The 19,982-nt window shown below is 42.0% G+C and overlaps 1 protein-coding gene across 10 annotated transcripts in view; it reads left to right on the top strand.

Annotated features, from left to right (window-relative positions):
• The window catches only part of MEGF11 (multiple EGF like domains 11), a 466,023-nt gene extending 451,996 nt beyond the window's left edge, over positions 1-14,027 (top strand). For 5 of the 10 annotated variants that reach the window (XM_043986259.1, XM_043986263.1, XM_043986258.1 and 2 more), the window contains 5 exons: positions 1,607-1,673; positions 2,597-2,698; positions 6,160-6,216; positions 12,267-12,473; positions 13,187-14,027. In XM_043986259.1, coding sequence (XP_043842194.1) covers positions 1,607-1,673; positions 2,597-2,698; positions 6,160-6,216; positions 12,267-12,473; positions 13,187-13,347 — 594 coding nt within the window. In that variant the 3' untranslated portion in view covers positions 13,348-14,027. Of the gene's footprint in view, positions 1-1,606; positions 1,674-2,596; positions 2,699-6,159; positions 6,492-12,266; positions 12,474-13,186 lie in introns of those variants that run through there. The other 5 variants (XR_006354901.1, XM_043986262.1, XM_043986264.1 and 2 more) reach the window with 5 other exon arrangements.
• Positions 14,028-19,982: the final 5,955 nt, after the last annotated feature.

The following is a 19,982-nucleotide window of genomic DNA, read 5'->3' as shown; positions in this document are numbered from 1 at the left end:
TTAGCTCTAATATATGCTAGTCACGTCACCTTGGGCAAGGCACTTCCTCTTTTAGTGCCTTAGTTTCCTTATCTGTAAAATGAAGGTCTTGGACTAGATGATTTCCCAAAGCCTTTCTAGCTCTATACCACATAATCACATGGCAAAATGAAGGTCAAATCGGTAAAAGATCAGCCAGGTGGCAACCCTAGAGGCAAACAATGTGAAGGAAATGAAATGGCTTCTAATGCCCTTGCCAGCTCAAAGGCTAAACTGCTTGGAGAAGATGGGGTCGTGGCTAGACCTTTGAAAATGGGAGAGTTCAAAGTATCTATGACTTAACTACAAGCAGGCAGGCAGGACTCACACCCAGGTCTCTTCCTCTTCCAACATGTTTCCTTTTTTCTAACTGCACACATGCATGTACACACCTATACACATGTGCCTACATACAAGCGCAATAGGAAGTCAAAATAGAAACCATTTAGGGTAAAGTCCCGCACCTGTATGCCATCTTCTTATCTTTTCTAAGGTGATCCTTCCATGGGAAAAGAGATTAATATGTTCCAGACACTCAGGCCCACAGTGTCTATGGTGCCACTCCACCTATACCTCAATTGTAGAAGGTTGAGTTCCTACCTCCAAGCCACTTATGGAGGCTCCATTTTCTCACTTGTCAAGTGAGAATGCTTGTGTCTGCAAAATGTTTTGAAATTCTCAAAAACAGGATGTACAAGAGGCAGTATGTTGTAATGGCTAGAGAACTGGGAATCAGGAAGAACTGGGCTCTAATCCCACTTCAGATCTTACCAGCTGTGTGACCCTAGACAGGTCACATAAGTTCTCTAAGCCTGCCCCCCCCCCCCAGTTGTTGAGAAGGCCCAATGAGATAATGGCTGAACACCAGGTGTCAGCTTTAAAGTGCTAACTATATGAAGGCAATCTGTTATCATCAGGATCATCTGAAAGGGAAGCTCCTGGGCATCAGAATAACTCACATAGCACTGCAGCCTCTGCCAATCACTCATTCCCATTAGTCCCTTCTCTGCTTTTATTCCCAGTGTGGCCTTTCAGACCTTCCCTCATCTTTGAGGGCAGCCCAGGCTCTGTGGTAGCTGAAAGCAGAGGCTTCATCATAGCCAAGTAGAGCAGAGAAGGGGATAATGGCAAGTATGGGATTGAGACTTTCCTCCTAGGAGACATAGAATTAAACTAGACAGAAGTGTATGTCCCTAATCTGTCCCCCTAGTCATTTCTCAGTAGAAGATGCACAGACTGTGTCAGAGTGACTCATCACCAACAGCCCACTCAGACTCCCTAGAATACATCTAAATATGTTATCTTTGAACACACTTCCTCAGTAGCACTTGGGAGTGTAACAGGCAAGCACAATTACACCTGGCTCTCTTTATGCCCCCAGACCCCCTGCCGGAATTCCCCCACTCTCGACACCAGCAGCAGATGCTGTTTCATATCTTCAAACGTGGAGTAACCTGGGTGGGCAGAGCCAATTTCATTGGGGTTTGGGGTTGGAGGGAAAGGGCTAACAAGGGACTTGGTCTCCTTGAGGGGAGGGGTGGGGGTCTGGGTGACTCGTCGTTAACCCCGTCTCCTGCTTTCCAAACAGCTCAGTAACAAATCCCTTGACAGAGATACGTCGGGGTGGACACCTTACAGCTATGTGAACGTGCTAGGTCAGTAACCAAGCCCAGCATCAGCCTTTCCCCTAGGGCCCAGCCTCGGCTTCCGGTCCTACCCCCTCGCCCCTGAAAAGGTCTTGGAGTCTAATCCTCTTTCTCCCAGAACTCCCCTCACTGGACGCTTATATAGGCAGAACTTTGGGCTGCTTCTGTCTTCTTTGTCCAAAGGGAGATGACACAGATCAGGCATTTGGCCCAGCATGGTACCTTTTTGGGAAGGACATGTTGCTGAGAGCCTGAGGTAAGAGAGGGTGTAGAGGGGAGCAGTGAGAACAGTGAAGCTCTGCCAATGAAAGGCAAAATGTTGTACGCTTTAGTTCAGAGAGGAAGAGGGCCCATGACCCCTCCCTCACAGAAACAACCAGGCACGAGTGGGCAGGGTGGGGACATCTACAAGGTTTTCCCTGAATCATAGTGCGGGTCCTGGGTTGGGAAGCTCTGTGGAGGTGGTCAGGAAGCCGTGTCTCCACGTGGCTAGATCCTACTGGGTAGGAGCACTGTTTCCTGGTAAAGGGGGAGCTGGGACAGAGGTAAGGATTCCCTCATGGTCTGCAAGAGGAGGGGTGCCATCTTCATAATGCCCCGTCTCTTGCCCGTGATAAAATACCACCATCACCACCACCCTGCTCCCACCCTCCCAGGGTGGCCACCTTGTCTTTGCTTACCCCAAACTACCTCCCCTTAAAGCCCCAAAGTTTACCGCCCACCACCCCCTCCCCATAGTGACGGCCAGAGAAGGGTACAAGGCCACCTCAGTGTCTGCTATTCAGGCCCACTTTAAAGTGTTTCTTTTAGAATTCAAACACAGCATCTCCCCTTGCCCAGCCTCAAACTCCTAACCCTCTCCCTAACCCCGTGTGCCTCATACCCTAGGAGCTCTGGGAATAATGGCTCCTCCCTGTCATTCCTCTCACTAGACTCCCATTTCCAGATCAGTGCCCTGGAGGCCAGGTATCCATCCGAGGACTTCTACATTGAACTTAGACACCTTGGCCGCCCTGCTGAGCCTAACACACCAGGTCAGATCCCATTCCACTTCCCTACCTTTATCTCATTCCACCAAGTCCCACGACCTAGCTCTCTCTTCCCACACATCCCTTGCTGAGTACCATACCATAGACCAGGCAGTTCCGGAGCAAATGTGCCCCATGCCTTCACCCCCTATTCTGGTTCCTCTATGCAACTCACTAAACTAATCTGGATACTCATAGTAAAGTCTTGGGGTGATGACGGGGAGAGGATACTAACAATCAACTCTGTTACCCATCAATACAGCATCTAAGGCAAATGTCTAATCCCAGGATGCCTTCCTTGTCACTGCCCGGCATGCTTGAGTCCTGTTCCCCCTGCCCCTCCCATCCATTCTAAGAATCTGAAGAGTTCACAAGATACAAAATTCACATGAATATTAAGATGAATTCAAAGTAACAAGGACAATAAAACACATAATTCTCAAAGCCAAAGAAGGGCTTTGGGGTTTGTGTCTTTTTGCTGTCCATTCACATGGATAGTTGAGAGTTGGTAGCCAATCTATGGCTCTCGGGCTCCTGAAGGAATGCCCCAGACCCAGTGGAGATGCCACCTGGGATACCTTCTTTTCCTTCCCACCACCAGGCAAAGCATTTCTAGTTTCTGACAGTGGGTGCTCTCATCACCATGCCTGTCACCTTAAGGCCATGGGGAGACTGGTTCAAAGGAGAGAGTAGGACTAAGATCTTACTGGCTTTATGTTCATCATCATCAAAACTATCATGAATATTCATTAAGCATACAGGAATTATGTGCTCCAGAACTAGTGAGCTGGGAAAGGAAGAAGAGGAATAGTTAATATTCCCTAGAATAAGAGAAGCGGGGAGAGGCTGGGAAACTAGTAATGAATGTCAGGTAATGCTAAAGAAGAAACAGAGAACACCCACGTGAACACACTCTCTGCAAAGATGTTCCATGGGTCTTGGAGTCTTGACTGAACTGGATGTGTTCCTTGTATAGCTGCTGTGAATCCAGATGAGAGAAGTCTGGGCTCTAGGTTTCAGGTTCTGGAGCACCAAGTCCTAGAGCCTCCGATGGTTGTTTCTGGGTTTGAGGATCTAGAGGATGTAGCTCACACCAAATACAGACAACTTGGTTCCATTATCACCTCAGAGGAATGGGGGGTTCTGATGCTATTCCTCTGAGTAAGATTCTCAGAAGACAGGTGTGTATAGCCACTCTGGCCACCCATGGGTAAACATACCCAGAATAACAGCTAATGCATGTGTACATACATACACACACACACACCCCACTTTAAGATTTACAAAGCACTTTACATAAGTTAAGGAATTTGATCACAACAACCCTGTGAGTTAGGTAATAAAGGACTGGTCTCAAGCCCCTATCCCCATCGCTCAATCTCAAAGTACCCAGGATTTGCCTCAATGCAAACCCACCCAGCTTGAAGAGAGATCAGTTCTGGCTTCCTTTTGTAGGGGATTCTAAGAAACAACACAAACCCAGGTAATGTCCTGGTAATCGAGGCCTGTAGCCAAAATTCCCAGTACATTTTCACTTTTGTCTTATGGTCAGGACAGCTTAAGGAGCGACTTCATAGCATCTACCTGTATATACTCTGTGTTGCGGTAGAAGAAAACCTGGAGCTGCCAAGACATCCAAGTTCTGGGCCCAAACAGCTTATTATATGACAAGTCTCTCACTTTCTGGGACTCAGTGTTCTCTGCAAAATGGCAAAATTCATCCCTGACACAAGCAGTAACATTGGGTGAACCACACTCAACTCAGGAAAAGCCTCAGTCCCGGTTCTCATAGACCCACAGCAGATTTACACATTAGCTGAGATGAAATTGTTCCTCAAAGCCAGTTTGCAGTCCTTATTTCCCAGCAGTTGGCGAATGAGAAACACCTCCAGGCAACCCTTGTTCCCCTCCTCTCCACCATCAGCACCTTGGAATGGGGTGGAGAAAGCAGTCTCTTCCCTGTCCACTGAGAAGCACGAGGTTATTCCAAGACTGAATTACCCACCTGCAGAAAGCAAGAGCCTAAGAAGTTCAGTTTCTAGGCTGTGAGTGGACAAAGACTCAAAGGGAGGTCCTGGATAGGTTTTCAGAAATCTAGAGTTGGTTATGTGGTACAGTGCCCACTAGCGATGTTGGGAAATAACCAGGGTTACTCTCTGTGGCTAGGCCTCAAGGAATAATGCCACCAGAGGCTTCCTTGTCCCAAGGGGCCTCTCAGATTTGAGAAGCTTGGGACCCCAGAAATACATAACAGTAAATCTAGGAGTGGAGAGTTAGAAAGGATTAGTTTGAAAACCAAGGGAAGAGCAGGAAGAGCCACACTGGGGTAATGGTGAGGAAAGACAGCCACCTCTCAAATGTCCTTCTTTGCTTTCCCAACTGCATGGTTGGGCTTGTCTGAAACGGGGCTGAATGGTGTTAAGGGGAAGGGATTAAGCTGGTTGGAAGCATCATTTTCATCTGTCCAGGCTTTTTCCCATGGACAAAGCCACTAGGTATACAGAGCTTGTCCACATAAGAGAACTAAGTTATAAAGAGGAGAGCACTGAGTGTTGAGTGATAAAACTGTTTAATCTGCTCAGCACAGGTAGGAGTGGAGACAGGAGGATTTAGAGCAAAACATATTAAGTATTTATATTTGGTTTTCATAGTTAAAGACCTAAAACATTCTGACCTTGATTCTGAGCCATGGTACCTAATTACAGCAGCCAGGAAGCCATTGAGAAAGTATTTGCAATGACTCTTTGGAGCCAAATACTGCATCAGGCCATGGGAGTTGAAGGCCATCCTGTGATGAAGGACTATTATTCTATCTCACCCTCAAATCAAGCTCAAGGCCTGAAGCCTGTAGGTGTTAGTCACATCTGCTTAAGAGCAGAGTAGCCCATTCAGAGTTCAAACTACAAGCATAAATCACTCTTACAGTTAAAAAGCATTGCTTTCTTCCATAACCAACTCTCAATTACCCATTAGTGGAGAATCCAGAGTGGATAAATGAGAGTAGACCATGGAAAGGAGATGTCCACATATCTATTAGAACTTACTTTTAGATGATTCAGCAATTCAGGCTCTGTAATCAGCAGAATTTGGGGCAGTTAGAGCCCAAGTGGGTATCTGGCCCTGTGCATGCATGCATGAAAAGCTATCTGTCTGCTTTCATACCAAATCTAGATGATTTTGGCTTATCCATGCCTTCTCCTTCCTCCCCTCCTCATTAGCATGGCTAATTGAGAGCTGGCTCTATCTACTTCTTTTCATGGCTGAAGTCATTAATTTTAGGAGCTGGAAATTTTCTCCCTTGAAACAGTGCTATCAGAGATATCTCTCCTCATGGGGGGGGGGGCACGGGGGAAGAGTGGTGATAGTCTCTCAGGTAAGAGAGAAAGTAAAGCTATCTGCCACATACTGCTCTCATACTGGTCACTTACCATTTCTTTCTTTTCCCATTGTATGTTATTTTTCTACAGGTGCTTGTGGGATGGATAGACGTCAAAACACATATATTATGGAGAAAGGCTTCAAAGGTAGAGTATCTGATGCCTAAGCAAAGAACTTAGCTGGATTAACACTACAGACCAGACATGGCCAGAAGTTCCTCAAACCTCAGCGAATCAGCACATCTAAAAAAATAATCCACAATACCCTGGTTCTGGGTAGTTCTGCCCGGGGGCAGCAATTGTAATAATTCATTTTTTTATTTTGGTTATATGTGCATAGCAAACTCTTGTGGGTTATTTTTATAGGTACCAACCAAATGACTCCAAAAAATGTAGAACACTATTATATCTAACCAATTACTGTGAGCTAAATCAATGAAAAAATTTTGAAATAAAGTCAATATATCTGTCCCTGAGGCTTCCTGTCTTGAGCTGGCAAGAAGAACTACCTTCTACCTATCAAGGTATGAGAAATGAAAATTATAAATCCTTAATGTCCAATGGGGCATAATCCTCTCTTCCCCTCCATGAACAAGGAAACTTTTTTCCAGTAACTAAAAAAATACTAATTACTCACAAGAAAAGGACCAAAGATGCGAGCTGCCGCCGCACCCTGAGCTTAAACCAGACAACCCCTGAACGACACCCGCCAACAGGCATTTATTTAGGTCCTACTACGTGGCACGCAGGCAGGCACTGGGCTGGGTAAGGAAATGACCCCTACTTGTCAAAGTCCTGTAAAAGTCCCCAGACACTAGGGCATTGAGGAACAGCCAGAGCAGATGTAAAGTTAAGAACCTTTTCCTACCTTGTCCTCTTCGTGACAATCTGTTTTCTTAGCTATAACATGAAGGTGATGTTATACTACCTATCTCAGGGGAGGGGGGAAGGGGTTGTAAGGCTCAAATGAGATAATGCAAGTAAAGTGCTTTGTTCACTACAAAGTGCTATGTGAATGGGACTAACCTTGACAAAAATCTCTAATTATTCCTTAAGGATGTAGTATCAAAAAGACCCCTATCATATCATGCCTTAGACATTTACTAGCTATGTGACCTTGGGCAAATCACTTGATCTCTCTCTGCCTAAGTTTCCTCTTCTATGAAATAAGGGGCTGGACTAGACCTTTACAGGCCCTATGGTCTCTCGTAACTCTACAGGTATGATCCATAGACAGTACACTTTCAGCAGGAGTTGGGCTGTAACAAGTACTTTGTCTCAGGGCACTGAAATTTAGAGAGAGCTACCAGCACTTCTGCACCTTTAACAGCTGTAGAAACAACTGAGCATAGCACCTAGTTTGCAAAAATAATTAGTTAAAATAGGAAGCTACCAGCTGGCAGAACTACTTCCCCTTAGCAGAGTTCCTCCTAGGCCCATCCCTGCCTGGACACCACAGAAGCAAACTTGGAGTGTCCTCAGAGCTCCATCCATGGGCTCCCTCTTCCTTCCTCCACTGAATTTGTCCTGAATAAGTTGATTTAAGGGTACATTTAGTACTCCTTGCTCCAGGCATCAAAACTGCTGGTTACAACTCTAGTGTAAGATTTGGGCTGATGCAATATTAGCATAAATTAGAGCTCTGCATCCCATAAAGGCCTGGAAATTATGAGGTCAATCCCATAATATGCTGTTTCTATAAGAGCATTTGCTTGCCTATTTCATTCTCATGCTTTCTGAATGAAGCCATTCAAATAGGATACATGTCCATGGGCGGCATTGCAACAGGTGATGCTAAAAATAGGCTGGACCATTCATGGAAGGAGGCTGAGACAAGTCCAGACATACTGTTAAATGGATATAAAACTTTTTGTGCTCTTATCAAAGCTCCCCAAACTTCACCCTATAGAACGTTTGAGAATAGATAACTGCTAATAAGCCATACTCAAAAAACCCCAAACTTCAACATAAACAGAGCTGAGAAAAGCAGTGCTTCTGCCTAAAAGACAGATGGCTTCAGTTCATTCCTTTTTTCATGGGGTGATAATTAAAGGTGAAAAGACCTCAAAATTACTATGTATGTAATAATCCTAAGTGCTAATGTTTTTTAACATGATGATAATACATTCTAGCAGCTAGAGAATTTGGTACCATTTATCATGGATATATATTCAGTCTTTAAGAGGAGAGACAAAAGTAGCTTTATAAAAGATGTAGAAACTAGGGTTCGAGAATGACATAAGAGCAGGAATGCTCTAGGGAAAAAAAAGGGGTGGGGTAGAAGCAGGAGTAAAGAAAAGAGGATTACAGAATCCAGGACCTTATAGAACTCAGAGATGTGAGATGAACAGTGAACCAAAACCCAAGAACAGACTAATCACAGACCCTGGGGAAAAAAAAAACACCAAGTAATAATCTTTTTTTTTTTAATTTTTTTTTTATTTTAGTGAGGCAATTGGGGTTAAGTGACTTGCCCAGGGTCACACAGCTAGTAAGTGTTAAGTGTCTGAGGCCGGATTTGAACTCAAGTCCTCCTGACTCCAGGGCCGGTGCTCTATCCACTGCGCCACCTAGCTGCCCCGTAATAATCCTTTTTAACCAAAGTTTTCGGGGACATTTCCCCTCAAAAAACGCCAACATTGTCTATCTTGGAAAGTTTCTACTGTCCCATCTAAATATCCCCACAGCATCACAGTCCATCTGTTACCCTCTCTTACTACTCCCAACTCTCATATTTCTTAAGTATTTCAAGCTACCAAGATAGCTACGGGAATTCCATCTCAACTTCTGAATTTATGCTCCAAACACTCAAGATTCCTTCTTTATTCCCCACCAGTGACTTTACTACATTCTATTGTTACACTGGCCATTGGCTTTCATTTCCTTCAACATGTTACAGCTGAAATCCTTGACTCTGCTTTTCTATTTTCTCTTATCTTTGTTTTATTCCAACATCTCACTTCCCCTCTTTTTGACATAAATTTTCATCATTTTCTTCATGCAAAGCTCTTCTCATTTTGTCCAGGGACCCACTTCTCCCCTAAGTTCTACCACCATGTCACTCACCCCATCCTATTCAAATCTTCCCCCAAAATATGCATCAGGTATAAAACCCCAGGGCTCTTAAGTCTCATCAATTCCAGGGCCTGCCCAATTTCTTCTTCTGCTCCTTAAGATTTTCTCCCTTCCCCTCATCAGAAATGGATGCCATATCATCAAGCTAGAACAGCAGTAGTTTGGAAGTAGAGATAAGCATTTTGGTCCCCAGCTCTACAACTTACCTCTCTGATCCCTTGTTTCCCCAAATCTCAAATTGGGAGGGGTACCCAAGCCTCACCTATCCCAAGTGTTTGGATAGATTATAAGCCTCCTTAATAAGCAGGCACTACTAAACACAAAGGATCACAATTCATTTTTCACCTCAGCACAGGGATAGGCTGTCCTGCAGCACTGTGCTTCAGTTCCTCTCTACCTTTTTCCTGGCAAAATGCCTTGAGGTGGGGACTTAGGGAGACTGGAGGAAGTATTTTTAAATAGCTGTTTATTTAATCAGGTAGATGGGCAGAAGGGTGACTCAGCAGGGGAAAACAGGAAGCTTCCTACTTAATTTTTGCCCAGCCTCCTCCCCAGGCCTCATACAGCTCTAGACTCACAGTGGGAGGTTCCTGAGTGGTCTGGTATTCCTCTCAGTCCTCACACTTTTCTGATGCCTTGTTTCTACAGAAGGGGTGGGGCCAGAGGGGGCATAGGGGGATAAGAAGGATGCAGGCTCAAGAGGTTGGTTAACTGCTACAGCTGTCTTTTTGCTTCTTAGACCTAGGAAATCAAATTTCTAGCATAATGAATAACAGTGACTAACTTGTCCATGAACAGACCTATCCCAGGGTGGCTGGAATATTTACTCTAGTATCCCAAGGCTAATTATTCACACTTTGGATCACTGAAGCCACTTCATGTCCCCTTCTTCCTCAAACTTAAAAAACAAAAATCAAGCAAACAAAACCCTGTATCTCTTCTCATAGGAGGAAATGAATCAATTTTGTTTTGCACTGGGGAGGTGAGGTGAGGCTCAATCGCTCATTCGTTAGGCAAGAATTTCAAGGCTGACCCATCGTCATAGATCATGACTCACATGGGTTTGTCTCATTAATCTTTTACATTTTCCTAGGACAAGTAAGAACGCAAAAAGGGGACAGCTGGCTTCCCTCCTTAAGTCTTAGCCAAAGCACAAGGCTTTCTATTTTGTTTTTTGATCCCTGATTCGAGAGGAGGAAGAGAGGAGATTTTGTGCAAGAAACAAATTTGTCTGAAAACTCATATCTACCTATGCCACTCTTGGATCCCTGAAATTTTGGGATATACATAGCTGAAAAACACCCCAAAAGATAAAATAAACCTCTCTTGGTGTCTGCTATTGGAAGTAAGCCAAGTCAATGAAGTAAATAGCAATGTGCCACATATCTGTGGTTTCAGCTGAATTGTGGACTGACCAGTTCCTCTCTAAGCCAAATTTACCTGTCATCAGAGGTACCTGGACTAGAGCTGACAGAAGTAGGAGAGAGAAGACCTAATTTGTAAATCCCATAGGAAGTCTTAAATAGAGTATTTCTAAGTGGGGGAGGGAAGGCCAGGCCAGCTCTGGTGAGTAGGATCATCTTACTCAGACTACTACAGTTTGAGCTACTAGCCATTCACAATGTGGCCTGCCCCCTCCAGCCCAAGGAGAGAAAAAGCCTTTAATAAGTCCAAGGAACAGGCTGTTCACACACACACACACACACACACACACACACACACACACACACACACTCACACACTCACACTCACACTCACACTCACTCATATGCCCATAAGGGGTTCCCTAGGCACTTATGACTAAAGATCAGCTCAGTCCCAATACTGCCTCCAGACACTCTCCACTATATGTACCCCTGAGAGAGATAAAGTTATGTGCACAGCGACACTGGGCAGTGACACAAAAGCTGTAGGATCACAGAAGCTTACAAATAGCAGGAAACTTAAGTATTGTCTAGCCCAAGGGTTCGCAATGAATTTTGTGTCATTAACTCCCTTGGCCAGTCTGATGAAGCCTAATGTTTTTAAATGTCTAAAATAAAATATGTAGGATTAAAAAGGAAACCAATTAAAATGAAACCATTATCCAACGGGGGAAAAAAAAAGTTCACGGACCCCATTTTATAGCTTGGGAAACTGAAGCCACAAGACTTAGCCAAGTGATTTGCTTAAGACCACACAGGTAGGTAAACAGTTGGAGGTAGGATTCAAAGCCCCATGTGGATCACAGTCTAGTGCTAGCTCCTTTATTTTCATGGAGCCAACAGCCCCACCACTGCCGGCCCCCTCCACTTCCCCAATCCACACAGACAAGAGCACCACTCCCAGAAATGTGAAAAAGCTGAAAATCCCTCTTCCCTCTGCAATGGAGTTTAGTTAGGACACAAACAAGGACACAGCATGGGGCAGAATGGAAGCAGCACTGTCTCTGGAGTCAGAATTTGGCTTCAAATTCCGCCTCTGAAATTTACTACCTGTGTCACTGCAGGCAAGTCTCTTACCTGCTTTGGGCCTCAGTTTCCTCATCTAGAAAAGGAAGAGCTGGACTAGATGACCTATAAGATCCTTTCCAGTGTTAAATCTATGATCCTACGCTTTTTCTTTTTTTTTTTTTTGCGTAGGGCAATGAGGGTTAAGTGACTTGCCCAGGGTCACATAGCTAGTAAGTGTTGTGTCTGAGGCCTGATTTGAACTCAGGTCTTCCTGAATCCAAGGCCAGTGCTCTATCCACTGAGCCACCTAGCTTCCTGGTTTTTCTTCTCAAGTATCAAAAAGGCATTACAAGGCCACCTAGCTTTGACGTTATTTGTAGATACTTAAAATGGCACCAGACTGTCCTCTAGGGCATAGGGGGAAGAGTGGGCTTAAACCCAATGCATAAACCTGCCCTAGCTGTGACTTAAGAACAGTGATCTTGCTTAATGTAGTTTTCCACAAACATTTTAAAATGTGTTCCCTGACAAGCCCATTTTCATCTCCTATGCGATCATCTCCTATCACTTTCTAAGATGACAGGTTGGATTTCTGAGCTTCCAGTTTTCTGTATGTTTTCCTGCTCGTGTTACTTTTAGTGATAATACAAGTCTTTAGCTATCCTAAGAGAACTCCTTCTTGTTCCGCAGATTACACAAAAGAATCTGTAAGCAGCTCCAGTACGTGCTCTCTCAACAGCAGTGAAAACCCCTATGCCACCATCAAGGACCCGCCCCTCCTCACCTGCAAGCCCACGGAGAGCAGCTACGTAGAAATGAAGTCACCTGCTCACAGGGATTCTCCATACACAGACATGCCATCCTTGTCGACATCTAATAAAAATATATATGAAGTTGGTAGGTGTCTAAAATAACTCTGCATAAACTGAAGTAGAGATAAAGTCCCCCTAACCACCCCCCTCTTCTGGAGGGGAGGGAATAAACAAACTGATTACTGCTTTTAAGTATTCCAGGTTAAACTGTACCTCCCAGGACGGCCACTTCTCTCCTGGGCCAAATTTCCATACCAATACTCCGCTTAAAAAAAAAAAACTGATTAAGATGCAACATAATAAGTATGTATAGTTGGGGAAATATTGTTCCCCCAGCAATTTATGGAAGTTTTCATCTCAAATTTATTATTAATCCTACTGACCAGATGTTTTACCCTTTAAATCTGAATAAGGATTTGTAAGTGATCCATAGAGTCATGTGAAAATTTCACCTTCACCTGAACAATTAATGAATCAATCCCTAGTTTCATTCCTAATGACCTCAGGCTGTGGTTCCACCAGCCTTGGAAGACTGCCTGGAAAAAGCCAGTCTTTGGGTTGTGATTAGAGCTGAGCATTCTTACAGTACACTTTAGACTGAGTACCAACACAGTAACAAAGTCTCATTTCAAATCCCAATACTTGGTTTACAGAATAGCTAACATGACTGCCTTTTGACATGAATTTGGAAACCTCCATTTCCCTCCCCTAGCCTGTGTTAAAATAATCCTGCCTCTTCCCCCAAGAGGCAATCAAAGCTAATCTGTTCTCTGAACTAATTTTTCACTATATCCTTAGAACCCACAGTCAGTGTGGTCCAAGAAGGCCGCGGTCATACCGCCAGCTATATCCAGAATCCATACGACCTACCTAAGAACAGCCATATTCCTGGTCATTATGACCTCCTCCCAGTAAGACAGAGCCCTGCCCATGGACCCTCTCAGGACAAACAATCTTAAAAAGGGATAAACAAGCTTTCGATGTGCTGTGCTGGACACACTCTCTGATTCACTGAAAGAAGACAATCCTTTGACTTGAAATAATGATAAACAAGGAACACTGGTATGCACCAACTCCTGCTGCATGATGTTAAGATTGCTTTTTACACTCTCCACCTAGGACTAATGAACAATTTCCAAAAAGACTGGAACAACTGTCCAATGAAGCTCTTTCTATGGTCCACCCCCAAAATAACACTCAATTTCTGGACTGTGTTGTAACAACACTTTACAAGATGAGTCAACAACAGCTGCAATGACAAGTTGAGACACGAGTGGAAAGCCAGTGGAACATTTTGGGGTTAAAAAGAAAATAAATCCTGGAGAGAAGGCAAAAAGAGAAGTGGGGGTGGTAGAGGAAAAGGGAGCATGGGAAAGGGGAAATACTTTAAAAGCAACCAATCGATATGGAATCTGTATATTGGAGCAATGTCATTACTATACCCATTTCTTTGTATGTTGTTTTTCTTTGTAGTAAGTTGTTTTATGTTCTTCTTTAGTACAGAGGTAGAGAGAGATGCCTCGTGCCATTATATTATCAGTGCTACAAATAGCTATGACTATATTCTGGTTTCATCAAATCCCAATGGCTCCAAGTGGTAGCCTGGTTTTCTCAAGAATTATGTGTCAACCTAAGTGAAAATCTTTTAATAGTTTAACAGTTTAATTTTCTCCTTTTTTGGTTTAAAGATGGTTATACAGTTGTGATTTTACTAGAAATACAAACATTTCCAGAGCAGCAGCTTTTTTCTGTGTCTAGAGTAATGGCTCCAGGCTAGTTTTGCTAACTGCCACCAGACACGAAATCTTGGCAGTGTTAGTCACAGGTTCATTAAGATCTCCTTTGATCTGGGACTATCTTCGTATAACACCTCAGTTATTCCATCTAAAAACTAGCTTTCAGATGAAGTTTTATATGGCCATGTGGAACAGAATGAAAGGCACCTACAAAAGAGCTATGAAGTCTGCCTAATTGTTTTTTAAAAGGTGATAATCCTTGACATATAAACTAAGAATACTTGCTTTCAAGCAATTCTTTGTAAATTTTGAACTTGATGTAGTACTGAGTCTAAATGTGTAAAGTTAATTAGGCAGATGTGGAATTAGCAAGTTAATTGTTTGAAATGTTTGGGAATTTTTTTTAATAGAACCAAATAGAACGATCAAAGGAAGAATGAACTTTGATCAGTTGTTACAGCATAAACATAACCATGGTAAAAAGTTAGCTTCAGAAACTAGGAAGAAAATTTTCTACTTTAGAACCAATTGTTCCAAGGCAATGACGACCAAAATTATTGTTTCAATGGGCTAGTGGTCTAAGTCTCAGTGTTCAGGTGTGTAGGTTCTAATTGCTACTACTAATGGCATGATAGGACTTTAGTAGATAAGCTGAAGCTCTATCAAGTAAGTCAGAGACAAAGCCAACACTTCAATCCTTACAATAACACATTCACAAGAACTTCAAATCAATGGCAAGCTGAAAAAAAAACAAACCATGCCACAACTGTACCTCGTCATTCTCAATCCATTCAGCAAGGAGTACTTCCATGGAGTCCACAATGGAGTAATGAAATGACTAGTGAAGACAGAAATGTTTCTATATGGAAGTAAGAGTTTCAAAGCCCTTAATGCAAATGATAATCTGCTGTATAAAAAATTAATAGTTAAAGCATTAACCAGAGAAAGAAAAAAACTTTTCCATACATAGGCTTAAGTGGAAGCAGATTTTTCCCATTATGGGATGATACATAATATTTACATGAATGCTGCATGTATGCATGGGAGCAAAATGGGTGATCAGCAATAGCAACTTTATGTTCCAGAAAAGCCTTATAAAATATAATTCAACATTTATTTTGTAGGTCCAGGTAACTTTTACATAAATAAATGTACATATATATATAAATATAAAAAAAGATTTACCTCAATTTCAGGGCAGCCAATATTCAATTATCTTTATGCCGAAGATCAACAAAACACGGATGAGTGAAAAGATAGGTATGGCAAAACTTAGTCACCATTACAAAATCTTTTTTAACCTCTGTAGTTATGCTGGTTTGCAGCAAGCAAAAGGCTTCAAAATGTCAAATACCATCCCTTCTCCCTTTCCCTCGTCACTGTTCAAAAGCCAGAATCCAGGCACCAGGGAGGAAAAGAAAAGGTAAAGAAGCACCATTAACCTGAAGTAAATAACTTCCCAAAGATAATTGAGAGTTGACTGCAAAAAGACATTTCAACCATATAGAGCTATTGTTAGGTAATTCTGTCTAGCATTGGCACAAACAGGTTCGGCTGCCAGCTTAAACAGGTACATGCTGTTTCTGTATATTTAACTGGAAAACTGGAGAGAACCATTCAATTGTTCCAGAAACTGAATCTTCAAGCAAATGAAGTAATGTGAATAGAGTTCAAAACACACACACACACACACACACACACACACACACACACACACACACACACTATGACAGCATTAAGTCAGAAACTAGACTATGAAATGGCAATACTTTTTTAAAAACGGGACAGATTTGTAATATATTTGTTCACTGTGCAAAGGTACTGTACCTTGTACAAAATAAAATGAATTTCTCTCAACCCGTGTTTCTCAAATTACTTTGCTTTCATTTATAGATCATAAGAATTCCTAAGTACCATTGTAAACTGATTGTATTTCTAGATTCTACTTTATAGGGGTAAAGACAGGACTAATCCATACCCTATGTAATAATGTCATCATAGGCCAACGTATGTTTTTTTTTTAAGTGAGGCAACTGGGGTTAAGTGACTTGCCCAGGGTCACACAGCTACTAAGTGTTAAGTGTCTGAGGCCCCATAGGCCAACGTATCTTAAAAATGAAAAAGGAGGGGCAACTAGGTGGTGCAGTGAATAGAGCACCAGCCCTGGAGTCAGGACTACCTGAGTTCAAATCCGGCCTCAGACACTTAACACTTACTAGCTGTGTGACCCTGGGCAAGTCACTTAACCCCAGTTGCCTCACTTAAAAAAAAAAAAGAAAGAAAAAAAAATGAAAAAGGAATGTCTAAAGAATGCAAAAGTCCTTTTCCTTAAGAAGGTGAAAAAAGGGTTCAGCACATTTTCATCATTCTTGAGAAATCTTGTATGCACATCAATATCACACACAAGGGCCTTACTAGTCTCACTGCATTCATAAGGATGAACAAACAAAGATAACCATTGCGGCTTGTCTAGAGCTGAAAAAAAAAAAAGACAAAGGTATTTCGATGGAATGGAATAAAAGGAAATGTTAGGACCACTTCATTTACATAAATAAATGTAATAAATAGATTTTCCTCTGGCAAAAGTTAAGAAGTAACATAGCCAGTTAGGGATATAGCTGCTTTACTACCTTTTAAAACAAAATTCTAATTAGTAAAGAAGCTACAGGAATAGTTCTGTAATAAAAATGCAGGTACTCAATCAGAGCTTACTGAATTCAGTCAAGTGATACAAATTTTAAGATTTATCCCTCATACTTCCAAAGCTTTTGTATGTAATCCGATTAAAAATTGTGCTAAAGTCCTTTGACTTCAGTTTGCAAGACTTAAATGCTATTTAAAAAGTAATTCCAGTTTAATACAGTGTCTAAGTAAAAGAGAAAAAGGTAATTTATACCATTGCTAAAAGATTAATATTCTTCAGAAACAAAGGGTAACTTGAGAGATCTTGCTAATAGATAATTCCCAATAGCAAGCATTTAATATTTGAGTGAAAGACAAATGTAATGAAGATTTATGGCACAAAAAAGTATTTACCAAGAATTTCAGTGCATAAGCTCATTACAAAGACAAGATGGTGAACACTGCCAAATACACTAATTGTTGGGGACCACTGCCTATAATACTCTTAAGCCAGAAGGCTAGATGAGCATCAATTACATTAGTTGGTGACCTATCTGACCAAGCCAAAATTATTTAAGACAAAAGAAAACTACTACTACATTGTAGGGAAGAAATAAGCCCTTTTATGTGGCAACAACCACACTAATTAAAACTGTACAGTGATATTCAATTAGCCTATCATCCAGTCTCTAAAGCTCTAAACTCATAGTATTAAGTGACCATCCTTTGTTGAGAGGAATCAAATCATACTGCAGCACATCCTGCCCTCAATGTTTTTATACAGGCAAAAATCACATGAAAGGCAGTCTTGTAGGAGAAACAGTTCATTTGATAAAGATTTTTTGTGTACATGCTACATGCAGTGTAGAACCCCACCAACTTCAAGGACAAATACATCACATCTCCTGCTCTTATAAAACTGCCAAGTTGTCAGTGAATGACAAGCAGGGACCCTAACAGCCTTCTATATCAATTGACAAGCACATATTATATGCTAGATCTATGTCTACTTTGTGTTTTTGTGTCATTTCTGCTTTTGGAAGATAGAGACCATAAGATGCATTCTTTTGGGAAGGTTCTAGCATGAGTGTTAGCAACCTTTAAAAAGCACGTTCAAGGTAGCTAATGCTTCCCTCTTAGCATGTGTTTGGGGGGAGGGGAGAAGGAAGAATATGTTGACTGCAGGTCACTAAAGAAGGGAGGAATGTTAGTTATAGTCCATTGACTCATTGGAGAAATATGAGAAAAGGGAAATTGGTTGCACTGAGGTAAAGATGAGTTCTCAGGGTCAAATTCAATACTGAGAAGGGAAGTACTCAAGTCACCAAGTTTCAATGCTGACCTCACTGGTGACTAGCCACAGTATCAAATTTAGCACATATATCAAGTACAGCTGACCCTTTGCTTGGTACATTATAGGGGTAGAGGAAAGTTTGAAGTGAATAAGCATTGTTTAGCTATGTGCCAGGCACTGTGCTAAGCACTTTACAATTATCTCATGTAATCCTCACAACAACCTTGAAAGATAGGTGGTGTTGTTATCCCCATGTTTTAGAAACTGAGGCAAACAGAGGTTGCCCAGAATCTCACAGCTAGTGTCTGAAACTGGGCTTGAAGTCAGGACTTTGTGACCCTGGGCCGGTGTTCTGTGAATCATGCCTTAGGTATTAAAGACCAAGTCTCCACATAAGATTACTGATGCAAGTATCATTGATACCTTTAACTAGTCTGGATATTATCTAAATATCCAAACAATGATGCAATAGATGTGAAATACATACATTTCTACACATCTTAATATCAGTTGTTGATTGTATCTCCTGGGCAACCCGTTCCTTTGGTCCTAGATTTCAAAAGCAAGAATGTAATAGGTGCTAAGAATATGAATATTCTTATCTTTAAAAATCCTTGCATAGATTTATTCTTGCTTTTTAGGAACACATGCCAACAATTTTAAAAATCAGAGTGCAGAGAACAAACATTTTCCAATTTAGTTTCCATAGCTGCCAATTCCATAGTAGTGTAACACACATGGTTCTTAGACACTTCTTATTGCAATTAACAATCTTGCTATAAATGCAATGAAATATTCTTCCTTAAAGGGAGTTAGAAGAGAAAGGAAGCATTTTAATAAAACAAAAGCATCTTGTAACTAGCACCTGAGCATCTAAAAATGTTCATTTTTAAAATTGGTACCCCTAGTCCCACACTTACTATGCAATGCAGGGCCTATATCCCTATATCCTTAATTGTTAGGATAAAAATATTCCGTGGCTGCAGCCAAATCACTCAAGAGAAAATGTAATCTGACAAACCTCAATCTGGGTTGGAATATAACTTGGTTTGTAAAGATAGAAACCATCCACTGAATCACAGTCAATCAAAAATGAATTGAGGGGACAGCTAGGTGGCACAGTGGATAAAGCACCGGCCCTGGAGTCAGGAGGACCTGAGTTCAAATCCGGCCTCAGACACTTGACACTTACTAGCTGTGTGACCCTGGGCAAGTCACACCCCCCATTGCCCCGCAAAAAAAAAGAACTGAAAGGCCTTCAAGCCTGGTCCCTTTGTTTTACAGATAAAAATAAGAATATACTTACTTATATTACTCTTTCACCTTCACAGAATGTCTTCCTTGCAACAACCCTGCTGCCTTCTTCTTGGTTCTCTTTTTTTTTCTTTTTTTTAGTGAGGCAATTGGGGTTGTGTTACTACCTCCATTTTACAAATAAGGAAACTGAGGTATGGTGGGGGGGTCAAGTGGCTTGTTCAGAGTCAGACAGCTAGTAAAGGGTCTGAGGTAGGATTAGAACTCAAGTATTCTGGGGGCAGCTAGGTGTTAGGGTGGATAAAGCATCAGCTCTGGACTCAGGAGAACCTGACTTCAAATCCGGCCTCAGACACTTGACACTTACTAGCTGTGTGACCCTGGGCAAGTCACACCCCCCATTGCCCCGCAAAAAAAAAGAACTGAAAGGCCTTCAAGCCTGGTCCCTTTGTTTTACAGATAAAAATAAGAATATACTTACTTATATTACTCTTTCACCTTCACAGAATGTCTTCCTTGCAACAACCCTGCTGCCTTCTTCTTGGTTCTCTTTTTTTTTCTTTTTTTTAGTGAGGCAATTGGGGTTGTGTTACTACCTCCATTTTACAAATAAGGAAACTGAGGTATGGTGGGGGGGTCAAGTGGCTTGTTCAGAGTCAGACAGCTAGTAAAGGGTCTGAGGTAGGAT

Source organism: Dromiciops gliroides, chromosome 2 (genome assembly GCF_019393635.1).
Source record: "Dromiciops gliroides isolate mDroGli1 chromosome 2, mDroGli1.pri, whole genome shotgun sequence".
Classification (NCBI taxonomy): Eukaryota; Metazoa; Chordata; class Mammalia; order Microbiotheria; family Microbiotheriidae; genus Dromiciops; species Dromiciops gliroides.
The sequence above is the reverse complement of the archived record's forward strand: the minus strand, read 5'-3'. Positions and strand labels throughout refer to the sequence as shown.